The sequence below is a fragment of the Euprymna scolopes genome, chromosome 34, assembly GCF_053919585.1.
Source record: "Euprymna scolopes isolate OS-2025 chromosome 34, ASM5391958v1, whole genome shotgun sequence".
NCBI lineage: Eukaryota > Metazoa > Mollusca > Cephalopoda > Sepiida > Sepiolidae > Euprymna > Euprymna scolopes.
The window spans coordinates 31,544,162-31,563,223 of record NC_136515.1 but is presented as its reverse complement, the minus strand read 5'-3'; the positions used below and the strand labels follow the sequence as shown (position 1 = coordinate 31,563,223).

The following is a 19,062-nucleotide window of genomic DNA, read 5'->3' as shown; positions in this document are numbered from 1 at the left end:
GATCCTCTTTAAAACCTTGGAAAGAATCCTAGACTTGTAAAATGGGTACATCATAAATTGTCTGAAGACAACTGTAAATCAGGAGTTGAAATCTGCAGACAAATTATGAATTGTATGGTTTGAGAAAACTTCATTACCAATTCTTATGCACATTTATTTAGATATTCTTCTTTATTAAAGTAGGAGATTCCTTGTAGGCCAACATAACTTAATATTATCTAAAAGTTTTTAATATGGGCACATAGATCAGTCCACATGAAGACCATCACAGTTTGACGTTTTATTATCACTTCATCAAACTGTGGTTTTTGTGCATATTTTCAGCAAAAGCCATGACATACTGTTCACGTCTTCAAAAAGGGACCGACTTAATTCTGATGGCTATATAGAATTATCAAGCACCAAGTGGACAGGAAAGCCATATATGCGATAGGACTCAGATATGTATCATATCTCTGCGAAAACCCAGAAATGGCTGTAAGATAACTTCCACAATTGCAACACCATAAACTATTGTGTTGAGAAAGTCACCATCCATACACTCTGCAACAGCTGATTGCCAAGATCAAACTGGTGTTCAAGCATTTCTCAAAGAATACTGAAGGCAGAGTGCCTAAAGTTCAGGTCTCACCTGAAAGCTGTAGTTGAGGTTCAGGGTACCAGCAGAAGATCTTCTAAGAGATGAACTTTGAATTTTAAGATTACATCAATTATTGTCGAAGATTTTTTCATTTCTTTCTATAATCTGCAAACTTTATTTCACATTCTGTACAAATGATATTGTTTGAATGTCAGCATTTAACTACAGTCCAATTCAAAAGACTGTCAAGACCAGATACAAACAATTTAAGTGTGCAACATTTCCTATTTTTTTAGTATTGAACAAATAGGAAAAAAAAAAAAAAAAAAAAAAAAAAAAAGAAAATTACCAGCAATTCTTGTGACTGTAGCAATCCAAAATACATTTGTCAGAGCTGTATCATAATTAGGAACTTCAACTTTCATACCAACAGTGATGTTATCCCATCCTTCACTCATAGCAACCTATAAAGAAAAATATTGGAAAATGCTTAAAGTATTATCAAAATTATTATTAGTATTAGGTATCCCAAACTAGCACAGTTTAGGATGCGAAAACTGGTAAATAAAGTTAAATTTCCCTCGTTTATTTTTGGGTTATTTTGATAAAGTTTTGATTTACTTAAAGTTTTGATTTATTTAAAATTTAATCTTTTTATTAAAATAAAAAGATTAAATTTTATTTAAGTTAGGTGCACGTAACACGTAAATGAAAAAATTAATTTCACTGTAAAAATCATTTTCTTTTGTTTATTTAATAATTCCCGAGATGGTACTTATGTTTATCGCCGAAAATGGAGACGCCATTTTTTTCTCTCACCTGTCGTTAAAATCCGAGGGAGAAATCAGTATTTTAAACTATGACCGAAGTTAGAAATATATAACAAAAAAATTAAACTAGATATTAATTACTTCCAGAAAGAACTATAAAAAAAGTAAATAAAGAAAGTGATTATTTAATTGAAAATGTTTCATTTAATTAATGAAAACAGGAAAGTTTTTCATGAAATATACTTTTATTATTAAAAACAGAAAATAAAAATAACATTCATAATTGTCTAAACTGGGAGCGCGTCATTCGAAAACCAAAACATTTACTGTATCAAAATATAATTGTAAAAACATTTATTGAAAAGTTTGCGTAAGAAAATAAAATTTTAATAAAACAATTTTGTAAATGAAAGCAACATTGGATTTCTATAAAATAGTCTTCTTTTTTTTTTTCTCCGAACAAATAAATAATTTTAATGAAACATTTTTTAAATTAAAAAGGGTCAACAACAAATTAAATGAAACGAAAAAATCATTATCTAGTTTAATTTTTTTGTTATTTATTTCATGCTTCGGTCATAGTTTAAAATACTGATTTCTCCCTCGGATTTTAATGATAGGTGCGCGCAAAAAAAATGGCATCTCCATTTTCGGCAATGAACTGTAGAAGTACCACCGAGACGTATATGTTCCATCAAGTGTTTTTGATAGACTTGAACACTCAAGGTTGTGTTAGGTGTCAAAATCAACACCAGTGGAAATAAAGTTCAACTGGAAGCTGCTCTCTCTGACTACTTTAGAAGAAATCCAGTTGATTCATTTCCACCTTCAAAGCAACAAAAAAGTCCCTTAGTGAATCTGCTGAACATTCAGATAACTCCTGCAGTTGTGATGAAGAATCATCTCAGGATATCTTCAGTTATGAGCATTAAGGACAATGAGTTGCTGTCTACTATGACACCAACTTTTACACTGACCAAGTCATTGAGGTTATATTTGGATCCATTGCGTTTGTAGCACTATAATAAAATTTTTATGGCCAACCAAAGGTAGAAAAGATTTTTTTTGATGGCCTTTGTCAGATGACATTGCACAGGTAGAGTCAGCATTTGTTTACAGATGGGGTTTTGAGGTAATGCCAGTTTCAAGTGATGGTAGGATTTGGAGTGTTCTTGATATATCTTCCATAGCAGAAGCTTATGAAAGAATTCTGAGATAAAATCAATAAAGAAAGGAATTGTAGTAAGACCTCTGCCTATAAAATATCTCACTTTTAAGTTGAAAGTTTTTCAATGCTTTAAGCAAAGAAAAAAAAAAAAAAAAAAAAAAAAAAAAGAGTTGTGACTTTTTGTATAAAAAATTTCTAAATCTTATTGTTGTCGGCCCTTTTTTGGCAAGCTTAAATTCCCTAAAGTAAAAATATTTCTGTGGCGAAAGGTTTTATTAGAAACAAGGCAAACATTTTTTTTTTTAGTTCCTCACCCAAAAATTAGTAAAGTTGCAAAGTTTTAAGCTTCTACCTCCAATCGTTACATTTTTACAGCAATTTCAGTAACATATACTTTTGACGCATTTTTTTAACCCTTTTTTGCCCTTTTCACCAAATTGTTTGTTCGACTGCTTTTACATGATCCACATTGAGTGGTTTTATCAATTTATAATTAAAAGAAAAACTTATCTTGATCTCTAATGTGTTATGAATCATACTAAGAAGATTCAATACATTAGCTATTGAAATGAAATTGATATGAACAGTCAAAGTTGCATTTCCGTGTCATATTTGCACTTTTTTCCCATTGGTAGTGGGATTTTGCCTAGTATTTAGGTTGGTTTCATCTAATAATTATTGCTTTCATTAGTATTAATTTTCATTTACCACAAGATGACATTACATTTATAAGGATTTTTCACTTGTTAGTAGCTTACAGTTTTAGTTATATACTATGAAATGAGATATAATGAAAATAAAACTTTGGTTTGGGATACCTATTAGTATCAGGAAAATATTTTCAGACACACACATAAATGTTTTATTTTACATCACAAGACAAATTATAGGCCAACTAGTTTCAAAATGGAAAACTTGAAAAAATAGATGAACTAGGTTTCCCAAATTGTGTTAAGAATTATGGTACTTTGTAGAGTGTGCCACATTCAACATGCAAAGGCCAGGAAAATCAGATGTTTTCAGTTTCTACATTAAATAGGTAATCTTGGGCAATGTTATATATTTCTAAAAAAAAAAAAAAAATTAAAATGTAAAAAATAGTCAGAAATATCAATTCATTACACTCCAGAAACTAATGCCACTGAATAGTCACCCAAGATTGTCAGTTGCTGTTCCTTAGAAATTTTTGTATGCAGACGTTATCATACTGGTTTTCAAGAATAAATATCTGCAAGGGCAAGTGCAATCTTGGAATGAGCGATATGATTTGAGACTGAAACCAGGAATATTGATAAAGATAAGTGAGGAACTATTTAGATAGATGGTCAGGTTTTTCCCCCAGAAGAAATGCAAGTTTCAAATATCTTGGTTCAAATATCAGCAACAACTGCAGCATCATTGGTGAATTTATCCATCAAAATTAATGGCACATGATTGAAATGGCATACTGTCATTAGTGGCCTTTGTGATCCATGGATCAATTATTTATCCTGGAGGGGGGGGTACTATGTCTTAGAACTGTTTATATACTCCCTAGATCGTAATATATACGATTTGCGAAGGGACATCGTGTCTAGATGTATTTTGATCGACTTTTTAAAATTTGCGCTATTTCGTTGTGTCGCGTGTTTGTTTGGCTTTTTAGTATAAATAAAGTGAAACTAAATTGAAATTTCCTGATTTTTTAAGTTTTAACATTTTTTTTTTTATATAATATTTAAACAGGGTTATAAAATTGCTTTCTTTTGATTTTACCCACCCCCTCACTTCTAAACACCTGGGCAACACTGGGTACCCCCCGCTAGTCTCTTACATAAATCTCAAATGTCTTTATGTGTATGTATGTTTGTATGTGTGCTAAAAACTTTTGACAAGTGCAATGGATCCTGATGAGATCGGTATCGTTTTAAAGCTCGTCTCTGATGACAAATATTGAAAAATTGGCCAAAAACATTAATTCTTTCACCCTCAACTCAGCCGTTTTCTAATTTTTTTTTTTTGTCGCCATTTTCGCAAGTCATTGTCTCCATTGGATTGACTAGGCTTAATTTCAACGCTCGCGGCTTCCTGTTTCGCCACTGACGCATCGGCTAAGATGTAACGTTTTTTTTTTTAAAAAACCTTTTTTTTCTCCTTCACGTTACAGGTTACAGTCTACAGCCTACTACCACTTTTTTTTTTTTATAAAATACCTCTACACCTGGGCTGCTTAATGTTGTTTTGCTTACCCCCACCACCACTTTTTTTTTTTTAACACCTCCTGGATTTCCTACCTACACCACCTCGTACCCCAACTAGTATACTATATACTTAGAAATTAATATAAGCAGCAAATATACATAATACATATTAAACTGATGTCTTTCTTGTAAAGGTGAACTTTTGAAATTCTCTGATGTTTTAAGCTTATATATCAATTTTTGAAGTCTTTAAACTACAGTAGAACCCCGGGATACGACATTAAAAATTAGTAACAAAACATAGTACAGTATATAATACACATGTATATAATTGAATAACATTATAAATAACATCATAAGGCGGAAAAAATACGGTAACCAGGAGCCAGAAAAACATGTAATCCACATCATAACCTGAAAAAAAAAAAAAAAAAAAAAAAAAAAAAACTTATCCTAGGGCCACCATATCCTGGGGTTCTACTGTACTTGAAATATATTAGTGGGGTGGCATTTAGCCTTTCCCGGTCATAAAATACATTTAAATATATTTTAATTCATGTGAGTTTCATATTTATTATTACAGAGCCAATTCTCTATTGAATATTATATTGTACCTAATATATAATACTGATTTCAAAAGTTAAAAAAAAAGACTTGGGTACCATTAGCTAGAATTGAACCCAAAACATTTAGCACTTTTTACTGTTTGAGCTATTGACAGATAAGAAAGATTTAAAATTAAACAACTTTAAGCTTTGAATGAATTTGCACATGCTCAAAAGTAATTGAAATATGTCGACAAGTTGAAACAAACATTTTACATTTCAACTTGCCGACATATTCCTGTACACGTTATTTAGCCCTCCAAATATTTTACTTGTTATAAACCATCCTTGGTGTAAGATTATTATTTCCTGTTAATTTCAGTATTATGTGACCAGTAGTTTAAGAGTTTATTGGTTAAATATTTTCAGACACGCATTTTATTTATATAGATAATTGTGACTAAAATAGTTAACATAGCTTAATGTTTTATTATTGGAGTATTTATTTCAAATAGTTATGGCTAAAATTATCTTAAAACATACTTTACTTTATTTTATAGAACTTATAAAGTCTTTATATTCTAATAAATTCATACTTCCGTCCCTTTGATTGTAAGACCTAAATAGATCTAAGGAGAAAATCCAACCTTAAATTTATAATCGACTCGCAAATATATGATCCCTCCAGTTGGGTATTTTTGCTCACCTGGGAGGATGATATAATGCTGAATCTTCCTATACTGACCCCAAAGGAGGAAATAATAACAAACAGAGCATAGTATTATGACAACGCCACCACCAACCCATCTAAAAAAAGGCATTTAATGCCTGGGAATATGACATCCCAACATAACAGATAGTACATTACCCAACACACACTTCACAATGGAGAAAACTATTATGGAAAGATGGTATCATGAAGAACAAACATACTATACAAACTAGGGGAGGTAATACCTGGAGGGATTGTTCCTGTAAAAGATAATGCCTTCGAATATAGGATCATGAAAACACAACAAAAAGGAGAACGTAGTTCCTTGAAAGATGACCTCATTACACCAGAAGATACATTACCCCCACCCCAGGATGATCTAATACCTGAGAGGACGGTCTTGTGACAACACAACTGATACTACACTATCCACCCCTAGTAAAATATAATATAAAATTAATAGGTTTGTTTTTTTTTTCATTTAAAAATGTTTTTGAATTTTTGTGATGAGGATTTGTTATATGTATTATTTGGAATCTGAACTATCGTTCTCATCTTGAATGTTATTTTCACAATGTTCTTCTTCAGGTGTATCTTGACAAACTTAGGAATTTGGAACAAAACTCTTTATTTACTTCACTGGGGTAGCATGTTCTTGTTCCATCAGCCATGATTGGATAGAGGCCCTAAGTAATTCACAATTATATTTTTCAGTCACTGTTTGTGTGTGTGTATATATATGTTTACTTATTACTGTATATATTATCTATTACTTATAATTAACAGTTCCAATAGCATTAAATTCTATACTAGGCCGACTTAGTAACCAATTGTCACCCCGCATTTGTGCTACTTCTTTGAGTCGTCTTACTCTCCACCGTGAATTACTTAAGACCTATATCCAGTCATGGCTGACAGAACGAGAGCATGCTACTCCAGTGAAGTAAATAAAGAGTTCTGTTCAAAATTCCGTCCAGATTCTCCTGAAGGTGGGAGGTTACATTGATCAAAACGCTGTGAAAATAGCGCTCAAGATGAGAACAGTAGTCCGAAGATAATACGTATCATTTAAAAATGTCTAAAAAATATTTTAATGATTCCTTGAAATTTTAGTTAAATTAAAAGTGTAGTATCTGTTATTACAGAGGCAGATGTTTTAACATCAATGAAAATATTGTGTATATCTAAAATATAATGCAAAACACTAACTATATATTACATAATATTAATTTATTAGGAGTTTATAAAATAAATATGCAGATATATAGGAACACCAAAGTGTGTTTGAGGGCATTTGCAGTTTATATATATATATATATATATATATATATACATACATACATACAGAGAGAGAGAGAGAGAAAGAGAAATAAAAAGGAACAAACTGAGTTATGTGTTCCTCAATGTTGTGTATTTCGAGACTTCCTCTGGATAATTGATTTTCAAATATTTATACTAGCGTTTTTGTTTTCTTAATTTCATTCATCATATATATATATATATATATATATATATATATATATATACTTGTTTTTATTTTGTTGTTATGGTGTGAGTAATCATTTTTGTGTATAGTTTTGCAGTGAACTTTAATCTAATATTCCACTGAGAGGGTTACCCATAAGTAGTTGCTTGTAGAAATTGTTACTTATATATAAAAAAAAAAAAACTTGGATTTCATACATTGAATACCATTCCAATATTCCGTCATTATATGGTCTCCCAAAAACTCACAAACCGGACATCCCTATGCGCCCCATATCTGGCATCGGTAGTGCAACACAAAATTGCACGTGCCATATTCAACATCTTAACTCCACTACTGCGCACTATCAGCACCTCCCACATAAAGAACTCTGGAGATTTATTCGACAAGATAAACATTAGAGTACATAGCAAAACTATACACAGCTTAGATATAAGATTATATATTAATGTCCCCATTAAAAATGCTAAAATTTACTCCATAAACACCTAAAAAAAAAAAAAAAAAAAAAAAAAAAAATCAAACATTAACTTATCTTTTCCTTCTGGCACTTTTATAAAAATTATTAGACTTATAACTGGCATGACTTATTTTAAATTCAATAACCATTTCTATAAGCAAAATTTCAGTCTTCCTATGGGTAACCTTCCCAGCTGCCTTTCCTTAGAATCTGGTCCATACAAATTTAAATTACCTCCAAATACAGAATATATACATTGACAATATTTTAATTTTTCTTCCTGAAAACACACACATAGATAAAATTAAAGACAATTTAGATTCAGTCGAACCCTTCATAAAGTTCACCCATGAAACAGAAAACAATAACTCATTACCTTTTCTAGACATACTTATAAAATCCAATAATAAACTAGCCTTCAAAGTTTACTGCAAAACTATACACAAAAATGATTACTCACACCATAATAACAAAATAAAAACAAGTATAATTGGTTTCTTCCAATGTGCATTCAGCATTTGGAGTCCAGAATATCTAGACAAAGAATTCAAATACTTTACAAACACTTTTAAATGCTAAGCGAAAAGCGACACAAATATTTTCCAGGATAAATAAAGAAAAATTATATATACCAGACATTTCTCTCAAACAGACATCTTTTACCTACTAGGAATTCCAATCATACAAACCATATCACAAACTATCAGGCAAATATTAAAAACAAACAAAAAAATCTCCAAAACAAACCAGTTTCTAATGCAGAACTTTGTAATATGGTTTGTATGATTGAAATTCCTAGTTTGTTTAGTGTTCCCTGCCAAAATTGCCATCATAGATACTTTGGTGAACCCAGCATAAATTAGAAAAAAAAGGCTAAATGAATATAAGAGATATAAGAAATATTAATTCTCTAAGTGCATTATTCTCTCATTCATTGCAGCATAATCTACACCTTTGACTTTAAACAAGTAAAAATAGTTAAATTTATTTCCAATAAACTGCGCAGGAGACTTCTTGAATTAGCGTTGATCGCAAATTCAAGCACAATTAAACGACATGGAGGTTTCTATAAGTAAATTTTTATTAAATGAACATAATTTAATTGTAGACACAGCTTGACCCTCTCACACCATAGAAACACCTATTAATACATATAATCTCAATCAATAAATTACATAACAAAAACACTCATTTCATTTGTTACACACCTATATTTGAATTTTAAGACATTTTTTCCAGAAAGAATATTAACTGCGTTCATATCTATTAAAAATACATTAACAACTATATGACATTATGAAAAATCTCCCTCTCTTTAACAATGCAAGTCCTTTTCTTTTTTTGAATTTCTAACGCCTTTTATTTTTGTTTCTGAAATAGAATGTCACTTTTCACAAGAAAATTTTCAAATATTTATACTGGCGTTTTTGTTTTCTTAATCTCATTCATCATTACACACACACACACACACACACACACACAGTATTTCAAGTTTTTGTATCAACTACTCCATTGACTTTAAATGGTCCAATATTAGGTTAACAATTCCAGTCTATATCTACACATTAACATTGGCATCAGATAAAATTCATCTCTTAGTTTATAAGCAATCACATAGAATGTGACATGAATTTAATAAAGAGTTTCATTTAAATTTTACATTTGTATTATTGCTTGATGTTCTTTTGTTAATCACCTGTTCCCGGATTGAATCCGGTGTTATACTAGTCTTACCACCAATGACTAAATAATGTATATAGGTGGCACTGCACCTCCCCACTTATGGGAGGAAGAGTCACACATTTGTGGGGTTATTCAAAAAACAATAGCCAAATATGGATGTTGATTCAAAGTGGGGGTTGTGTATAATTTCTAATAAGGGATCTCACATTTATACTCTCTTATGAATGTCTGAACACTCAATGTGGAGATTGCATGTTCCTTTTTATTTGCCTCTCAACAAAGACACAAGATTGGTTTTTAATACGGAGAAAATCCAATTCCCCAAACAGGCATTCTGGATTGAGACAAACATATAAACTGCTTCAGCTTAAAGATTTTTTCTCTCACTGAACAAGGACATAAAAGATACATTTTGCTCTTTGTCAAAAGGCAATTTTATTTTTTTTTAGAATTTTTTCTTTTCAAAATGTCTAAAATGTTCTGCTGCAAATCATTAATCTACATCAACTGTTTCATTGTTTATATTTCTTTTGGATCAGATTTTTCTTCAATCTATTTATATGCATTTTATACAAATTAAGTTTTGGTATTTACTCGCATTTTTCCGATACAAAACTGGTTTATTATTTTATTATTGGAATCCTTTGAGATGAGTAATTTGTATATTTATTTGTGGACAGTTATCCTCATCTTCATAGTTGATAATTACTGAGGATACAGTTAAGAGACCCGGCATTCCTATCCCGTTGCAGCCAGAGGATTAGTTGGCTGAAACGTTGTGCAACAATAACTATGAAGATGAGGATAACAGTCCACAAATATACAAATATATTACTAATCTCAAATGATTCCAATAATAAAATAATATACCATTCGGTATGGACCCATGATGGAAGACGAGATAAAAATGAAAAAACTTGGATTTATAAAAACAAAAAATCCAACCTTGATTGCCCTTTGGGGCCTGTGGCGCAATAGATAGAGGCGTTAAATCTCCAAGTGAGCATTGTCCGAGGATAGCGGTTTCAATCATACCCAAAGCTGGCTAGAGGATTAGTTGGCCAAAACATGGCGAGACAATTGTGCAAGGCAGTAATTCCTGAGTATACAGTTAAGAGACTCAGCATTCCTATCACACCGCAGTTAACCACTTGGCCAAAACGTTGTGAAACAACTATGAAGAGGAGGATAACAGTCCACAAATAAACAAAATTGGTTATGCCTAATTTTTAGTACTTATAAAGCATCTTAAACAATCTTAGAAATGTGTGTGGAGATACAGTCTGAATTTTTATTTTTTATCCTAAACAAGGTAAATCGTCACACGACAAAGGCTACTGAGAATTAGCGACCATATCTACAAGGACATCCTACATAAGGAGTTGAACAGCAAAATGTCTATTCATATTACATTTGAATTGAGGTTAATTCATGCTATTCTTAGTTCTAATTGATAATCCATAAGGTAATACTAAGAATAACATAAAATGAACACGTCTACCTGGTCATGGCTGACACAGAATGAGAACAATGCACCACTGTAGATTAAATAAAAAGTTTAGCTTGAAATTCTATATAAATTCCAGAGTTCAAAAGAAAGTTCGATAAGATTGAAAAAGGCTGAAACATTTTGAACATAACCATCAAGATGACAATAGTCATACAAATAATCCAAAATAAAATAACATTCAAGTTATCAAATAATTTTTTATGACTTACATGTTTGAAGCAACTAACAGGAGCAGCTTCAGTGCCACAAGATGACAAATATGGCCCCCAATCAAAGATCCGGTCACCTGAAAAAAAGAAAGACTTATGACAACGATAAAGAGTCAGAGTTGGTCATAATTAAAAATTTTGTTTTTAAATATAAATATGTACTTAAAAGGATCAATATGAAGCATTTTAATGATTCAATAGGGAAATGCTATTTTTTTTAACATGACATTAATTTTGCATAGGCAATATTCTGGTAGTAGGTGGTAAACCACTGAGGTTTGATCTGTTTTTGAAAAACAATGTGTTAAAGGCATTTAGAGGCATAACTTTTGGGCCTATATGAGCAATTTGGATCGGCAATGTAAAAGTCCCTGTATGAACCCGATTATACCACTACCTTTAATCATTGAAGACGACCATGAATCTAGGTATGGAAGTGAGCAGATAACTGCACATGAAGAACTATGCAATGAAGTGTCTGAATATCAAGTGGTTGCAGAAATTCAATCAGAATATGATCAGGATCTCTGCATATGGATGGACAAGGGTCGACTTATGCCATACCAAGACAAAAGGTAGTTCTATCACAAAGGGCTAGGATGACAAAGTGACAGATTTCCTCTTCCAGTATATGATGTACAAGACCATAGATTCAGTAAGGCAGAGTGATCCAGCTTATGGGGACTGGTGTATGGATGGCTGGGAATTTAATGTATAGGTTGATACCAGCTTGCTAGCAACTGGGTGGCATTGGAAAGATATGAGACAATGTATGAGGATGCTTGTTAGCTGTGAACTGAGAATTATGCTCAGCATATTAATTTGGCAGAACTCTATGCCATGTTGATGGGCATTAACTTGCTTTCCTGTGGCAGGGCAAGGTATTGCACATAATGACAAACTTTGCATGTATCTGGGTGCCTAAGACTCTCACTGAGAAAGCGCGAGTTCACAGCAAGGCAACAAGTGAAATGCTCATTATAAGATGGTTTAACACACTCAAGGAGCTGGTGAAGAAATACAAGTGAATGTAGTGTTGGTTGCATCAACTCAAAAGTGTCTACCAACTGACACATATGCCACAGCAGTGGTTTGATGAAAAAAAAAAACAAAAAAAACTCAAACCCTTGATGTAGCAAAACACATGAAAAAATTGAAATTGCTTAAAATATCTTAACAATGGCATACATAGAAATATCTTAACAATGGCATACATAGAAACATAGAAAGAGTTGATCTAAGAAAGAATCTTTTAAAAATTTTAAAAATAAGGAAGTGATTATTTTTGTGCCTCACACCGTTGGATATTTTTTTTTTAAGATCATATGCAATTTCATCACATTTTTTACACTAATTTTTAGGTAAAAATGCTATATCTTTGTTAAAACACAAGATAAAAGCAATGAAATTTGTCATAAATATGCTTTTGTACAAGGAATCTGAATATGGCACTGAAAATCTCCAGAAATACATGATTTCTACGTAATCTGCAATAAATGTACATAAATATTTTGCAACACCATAAACATTCCATGTACCCATAAAAAACAAGTTAAGAGAACTCAAAGTTGAATTGTAATTTTATATACAAAAAAACTGAAATCTAATACTAGGACTGTTAGAAATGAATATATTGTAAGATTTCTTTGGTATTATTGCAGATTAACACTTGCCACCTTGCCTCCCCAAAATGTGATTCTCCTTTTTTTTAGGCAATTACATATGAATACATTAAAAAAACTTGGCAGAAAATGTATAATGTTATAAAATTTTTAACGTTTCAGGGTAATTAACAATTTTATTTTTTTCAATAGGAAATAAACCCTGTGCGTGTGTGTTTAAACAATTATGTGTTTTTAAGAAGGTCTTGGTAAGAGATGGAAGGCTGCCACTCTGACTTCAGAATAATCGTAGGGTTAGGGGCAATTACGTGTGAACACTGAAAATTTGTCAGAAAAAAAAACAAAACAATTATTTTAGAGTGAGGAATTAATTTCACATCTAAATTCATGTAAAAAAACAATTTTCAGGCCATTCTAGAGTTTTAGAGCAGTTAATTTGTTTATCTATGAGAAATAAATGATGGGTGATTTTTAAAGGGTGCAGGTTTATTCTTTTTTTTTTATTTAAAAAAAAAATTATATGTAGTTTTAAAATGGTTTGTACGATGGAACTTATTACTCAGACTTAGGGCTAGTGATAGATATGGAGAGATTTTTATTTTGAAGTGGGTGCCATTCGGACATAGTGGTAGAGTTAAAAGATTTTGTCAGAGTGGAGCTTGTCACTCATATTCAAAGTTAATGATATGACAAGTTCAAGGAAAACATTTTTATGAAGTGGGTTTGTCACTCTCACCTAGACTTAGTGGTAGCATAATTTTTATACATATATGGAAAGTTAGTATATATATATATACTAACTTAGTTAGTATATATATATATATATATATATATATATATATATATATATATATATATATATAACTTTCCAAATTTAAAAAATATAAAAAGCATTTGGAGTACTAACTGCTTTAAAGAGCAAGAATGGCCAGGAAATCGAGATCATTATACATTAAACTTATATGCGAAAATAACCCCCTCTAATCTAAATTCAATTATTTTTGTTAATTTTTTTTCCACTTATTTTTTAAGGTATTTTTTTTTTAACACAATCGGCTAAAAGTATAGAATCTTATTTATAAAACTCAACCAATAACAAGTGTAAATGTTACTAGTCAAATTGTTTACTTTCCTTGAAGTGTTTGAAATTATTAGGGAGAGCTTATTTAAAAACAGATGGTACCAAAAGAGAAAACAGAACTATTAATTTTAATGCCTAAAAATAAAAATGCTAATTAGTACTTGAGGTACAAAAAACATTTAGAAAAAATTTTTTTTGAAATGCATGGCGTTTCATTTTTAAGACAAAATAAAACAAATGGGCCAGTTTACTTTGTACGTAAGTGAGATTCGTTTTTCTGATTGTTTTCCCAATTTCATGACAAAATTTTTCATAAGAGATAAGTACTAAGCTTCTAAGTACCGCAGGGCAAAAAAAAGAATCCAACACAAAATGTCGGATTTATAGCATTAACATTTTTATCATTACTTTCCTAAAAACTTTAAATATATCACGTAGATTATTATTTATTAATGGAAGGAAAGGATATTTACTTCTGAACAAAATGGTGGTATTTGGAAGATTTAAAGTGCTTTGGTTTTTAAAATATGACTACTTTAGTAGAACTACCTTGAAATCTTGAAATATCCAAAGCGTTTTTATGGTCAGTGGGCATTCATGTAGCTGAGCTGGATGAGGCCTGAATCATGACTATTCACAAAAGCAATGGACACCTGGAAGTACAACATACAACTTATTTTGCTACAAGATTTTGCTCAGCGATGGAAAAAGCAAGAGAAGTCGGCTATAGAGTCATGCACGAAATGCCAATCGATAAATCCAGTGCCAGTCCAATGGAAAAAAGGAAAACTAGAGGTGAGCAGCAACAAGCAGATGTTGGGAATGAACATTACACATTACTTTGCAAGCATGACTTGCTAAGTGTTTTTTGGGTGTGGCTCACTGTGGGAGCTACCCAACTTATGACAGCCTTCCAAAGCAAAGAATTCAGGATGTTTACAGATTTTCGTTGCAAATATTCCCAGGTTGAGAATGACTGAGCAATGCCACAGTACTATAAAACAAATTGTGTCCAGGATAGATTGCTCTCATTTGACTATACAAGAAACTGAAATCTAATACTAGGACAGTGTGATCTACAAATATGAAATTTGGGTAAAATGTCCTGAACAGTCCTTATCAGATTGGTGATTGTATGTAGATAAAGGTGCTGAAAAATTGCTGTATCACAAAATTTAGCCAGGGTCAGATAGTCCACAGTTTGTCCTAGTAGATGGAAAGCCCCAACATGGATCTGTGTCCACACTAGAGTGTCCTTTTGTTGAAGGAAGATTTGGACAGCACATCTTCAGAGAGCAGGTCAGAGAATTTGATACATGATGACAAAACAGAGACAGAGTCAGCCAATTTACCTGAGGTGGAAGTGAAAAAAAGACAAAGAAATAATTGATACCAATTAGCATGTGCCTATAGTAAGGAAAAATTGGTATGCAAACTTAGAACTGTTTGATGACGAGACAAGTATGATTATGAAAAATTGGAGTCCTAAAATGGCTAAATAAAAGATGGATTTTTTGCTAGAGTCAGTTTTGTTTTGGATGCTACATTGTTAGCGTGCCTTTTTGATACATTTTGATTATTGTCTTGGTGGTGGTGAAAAGAAGAAACAAGGACTACTGCTGACATGAGCAAATATCACTGTTGTTGGTGAAAGGAATTACTTAACCAAACACATCTAAAAGGTTCCTGGTTCAATTGCATGTTTCAGCACCCTAAAAGGTTCCTGGTTCAATTGCATGTTTCAGCACCATAATCCAACTCTTTCTTGATTAAAATTTAAAATATTAATTAATGTACAAAAATTTAGCAAGCAAAAGTTTCTCAATATTTCTTATGGTTTTATACATATTAAATCCAAAAATAATGCATACTCAATTTGTAAAAAATTATATTTTTATTTATGACCAACTACAATAAGAACACATGGTCAATATTGTATGAAAATTACTATTTTGACACCAAGTCCATCCTTAAATCTCCAGCCGCACAAGGCAAATTTAAATATATACATTACTTATAATCCTTGTCTAAGATTTCTGGCTATCAATAGACAATCATATTTTATGCTGTAATACATGACCATCGCAATATAACTAGCTTTTAAAACTCTTTTTTTTTTGTGGAGAAAAAAAAACAAAAAAAAAAAAACGGAAAATTAAAAAAAAACAAAAAAAACGGAACATTAAAAAAAAAAAAAAGGAAATTCGGAAAAGAAAGGAAATTTGGAAGAAGGAAATTTGAAAAAAAAGAAAAAAAACAGGAAAAAAAAAGACCCAGACAAAAAAATAAAAAAGACACAAAGATCAATAAAAAACAACAAAAAGACCAAAGGAAAACAAAGAGACAAAGGAAAACAAAGAGACAAAGGAAAACAAAGAGACAAAGGAAAACAAAGAGACAAAGGAAAACAAAGAGACAAAGGAAAACAAAGAGACAAAGGAAAACAAAGAGACAAAGGAAAACAAAGAGACAAAGGAAAACAAAGAGACAAAGGAAAACAAAGAGACAAAGGAAAGAAAAAACAAAGAGACAAAGGAAAGAAAAAACAAAGAGACAAAGGAAAGAAAAAACAAAGAGACAAAGGAAAGAAAAAACAAAGAGACAAAGGAAAGAAAAAACAAAGAGACAAAGGAAAGAAAAAACAAAGAGACAAAGGAAAGAAAAAACAAAGAGACAAAGGAAAGAAAAAACAAAGAGACAAAGGAAAGAAAAAACAAAGAGACAAAGGAAAGAAAAAACAAAGAGACAAAGGAAAGAAAAAACAAAAAGACAAAGGAAAGAAAAAACAAAAAGACAAAGGAAAGAAAAAACAAAAAGACAAAGGAAAGAAAAAACAAAAAGACAAAGGAAAGAAAAAACAAAAAGACAAAGGAAAGAAAAAACAAAAAGACAAAGGAAAGAAAAAACAAAAAGACAAAGGAAAGAAAAAACAAAAAGACAAAGGAAAGAAAAAACAAAAAGACAAAGGAAGGAAAAAACAAGACCAAGAGAAAAATAAAACAAAAAGACCAAGAGAAAAAAAGACCAGGGAAAAAAATAAGCTCAAGAAAATAGGAGAGGAAAAAATGCGAGAAAACACAAGACAAGAAACAAAATATATATTAGAAAAAATACAAGAAAAAAGGAAGAAAAAAAAATACAAAAAAAAAGGAAGAAAAAAAAAATACAAAAAAAAGGAAGAAAAAAAAATACAAGAAAAAAGGAAGAAAAATACAAGAAACAAGGAAGAAAAAATACAAGAAACAAGGAAGAAAAAATACAAGAAACAAGGAAGAAAAAATACAAGAAAAAAGGAAGAAAAAAGGAAGAAAAAATAATACACGAAAAAAAGGAGGAAAAATAAAAAATACAAGAAAAAAAGGAGGAAAAAAAGAAAAGAAACAAGAAAAAATCCAAGAAAAAAAGGAAGAAAAAATAAAAAATACAAGAAAAAAAGGAGGAAAACAGAAAAAAATACAAGAAAAAAAGGAGGAAAACAGAAAAAATACAAGAAAAAAAGGAGGAAAAAAGAAAAAATACAAGAAAAAAAGGAGGAAAACAGAAAAAATACAAGAAAAAAGGAGGAAAACAGAAAAAATACAAGAAAAAAAGGAGGAAAACAGAAAAAATACAAGAAAAAAAAGGAGGAAAAAAGAAAAATAAAAGAAACAAGAAAACCTACAAGAAATAATACAAGAAAAAAAGGAGGATAACAGCAAAAAATACAAGAAAAAAAAGGAGGAAAAAAGAAAAATAAAAGAAACAAGAAAACCTACAAGAAATAATACAAGAAAAAAAGGAGGAAAACAGAAAAAATACAAGAAAAAAAAGGAGGAAAAAAGAAAAATACAAGAAACAAGAAAACTACAAGAAAATAGGAAGAAAAAAGAATATAAGAAAAAAGGAAAAAAAAATACAAGAAAAAAAGAAAAAATACAAGAAAAAAAGAAAAAATACAAGAAAAAAGGAAGAAAAAATACAAGAAAAAAAGGAAGAAAAAATACAAGAAAAAAAGGAAGAAAAAATACAAGAAAAATGGAAGAAAAAATACAAGAAAAATGGAAGAAAAAATACAAGAAAAAAAGGAAGAAAAAATACAAGAAAAAAAGGAAGAAAAAATACAAGAAAAAAAAGGAAGAAAAAATACAAGAAAAAAAGGAGGTAAAAAATACAAGAAAAAAGTAAGAAAAAATACAAGAAAAAAGGAAGAAAAAATACAAGAAAAAAAGGAAGAAAAAATACAAGAAAAATGGAAGAAAAAATACAAGAAAAATGGAAGAAAAAATACAAGAAAAAAGGAAGAAAAAATACAAGAAAAAAGGAAGAAAAAATACAAGAAAAAAGGAAGAAAAAATACAAGAAAAAAGGAAGAAAAAATACAAGAAAAAAGGAAGAAAAAATACAAGAAAAAAGGAAGAAAAAATACAAGAAAAAAGGAAGAGAAAATACAAGAAAAAAGGAAGAAAAAATACAAGAAAAAAGGAAGAAAAAATACAAGAAAAAAGGAAGAAAAAATACAAGAAAAAAGGAAGAAAAAATACAAGAAAAAAGGAAGAGAAAATACAAGAAAAAAGGAAGAAGAAACAAAGGAAGAAAAATACAAGAAAAAAGGAAGAAAAAATACAAGAAAAAAGGAAGAAAAAATACAAGAAAAAAGGAAGAAAAAATACAAGAAAAAAGGAAGAGAAAATACAAGAAAAAAGGAAGAGAAAATACAAGAAAAAAGGAAGAAAAAATACAAGAAAAAAGGAAGAAAAAATACAAGAAAAAAGGAAGAGAAAATACAAGAAAAAAGGAAGAAAAAATACAAGAAAAAAGGAAGAAAAAATACAAGAAAAAAGGAAGAGAAAATACAGGAAAAAAGGAAGAAAAAATACAAGAAAAAAGGAAGAAAAAATACAAGAAAAAAGGAAGAGAAAATACAAGAAAAAAGGAAGAAAAAATACAAGAAAAAAGGAAGAAAAAATACAAGAAAAAAGGAAGAGAAAATACAAGAAAAAAGGAAGAAGAAACAAAGGAAGAAAAATACAGGAAAAAAGGAAGAAAAAATACAAGAAAAAAGGAAGAGAAAATACAA

At 30.4% G+C, this 19,062-nt stretch overlaps 1 protein-coding gene across 16 annotated transcripts in view; it reads right to left on the bottom strand.

The window, feature by feature from the left end:
- LOC145259156 (MBT domain-containing protein 1-like) overlaps nucleotides 1-19,062 on the bottom strand; it is a 498,271-nt gene that overhangs the window by 191,110 nt on the left and 288,099 nt on the right. For all 16 annotated transcript variants that reach the window (XM_080116886.1, XM_080116877.1, XM_080116884.1 and 13 more), the window contains 2 exons: nucleotides 11,304-11,380; nucleotides 930-1,044 (listed from right to left, as the gene is read on the bottom strand). In XM_080116886.1, the coding sequence (XP_079973012.1) occupies nucleotides 930-1,044; nucleotides 11,304-11,380 (192 nt within the window). The remainder of the gene's footprint in view (nucleotides 1-929; nucleotides 1,045-11,303; nucleotides 11,381-19,062) is intronic.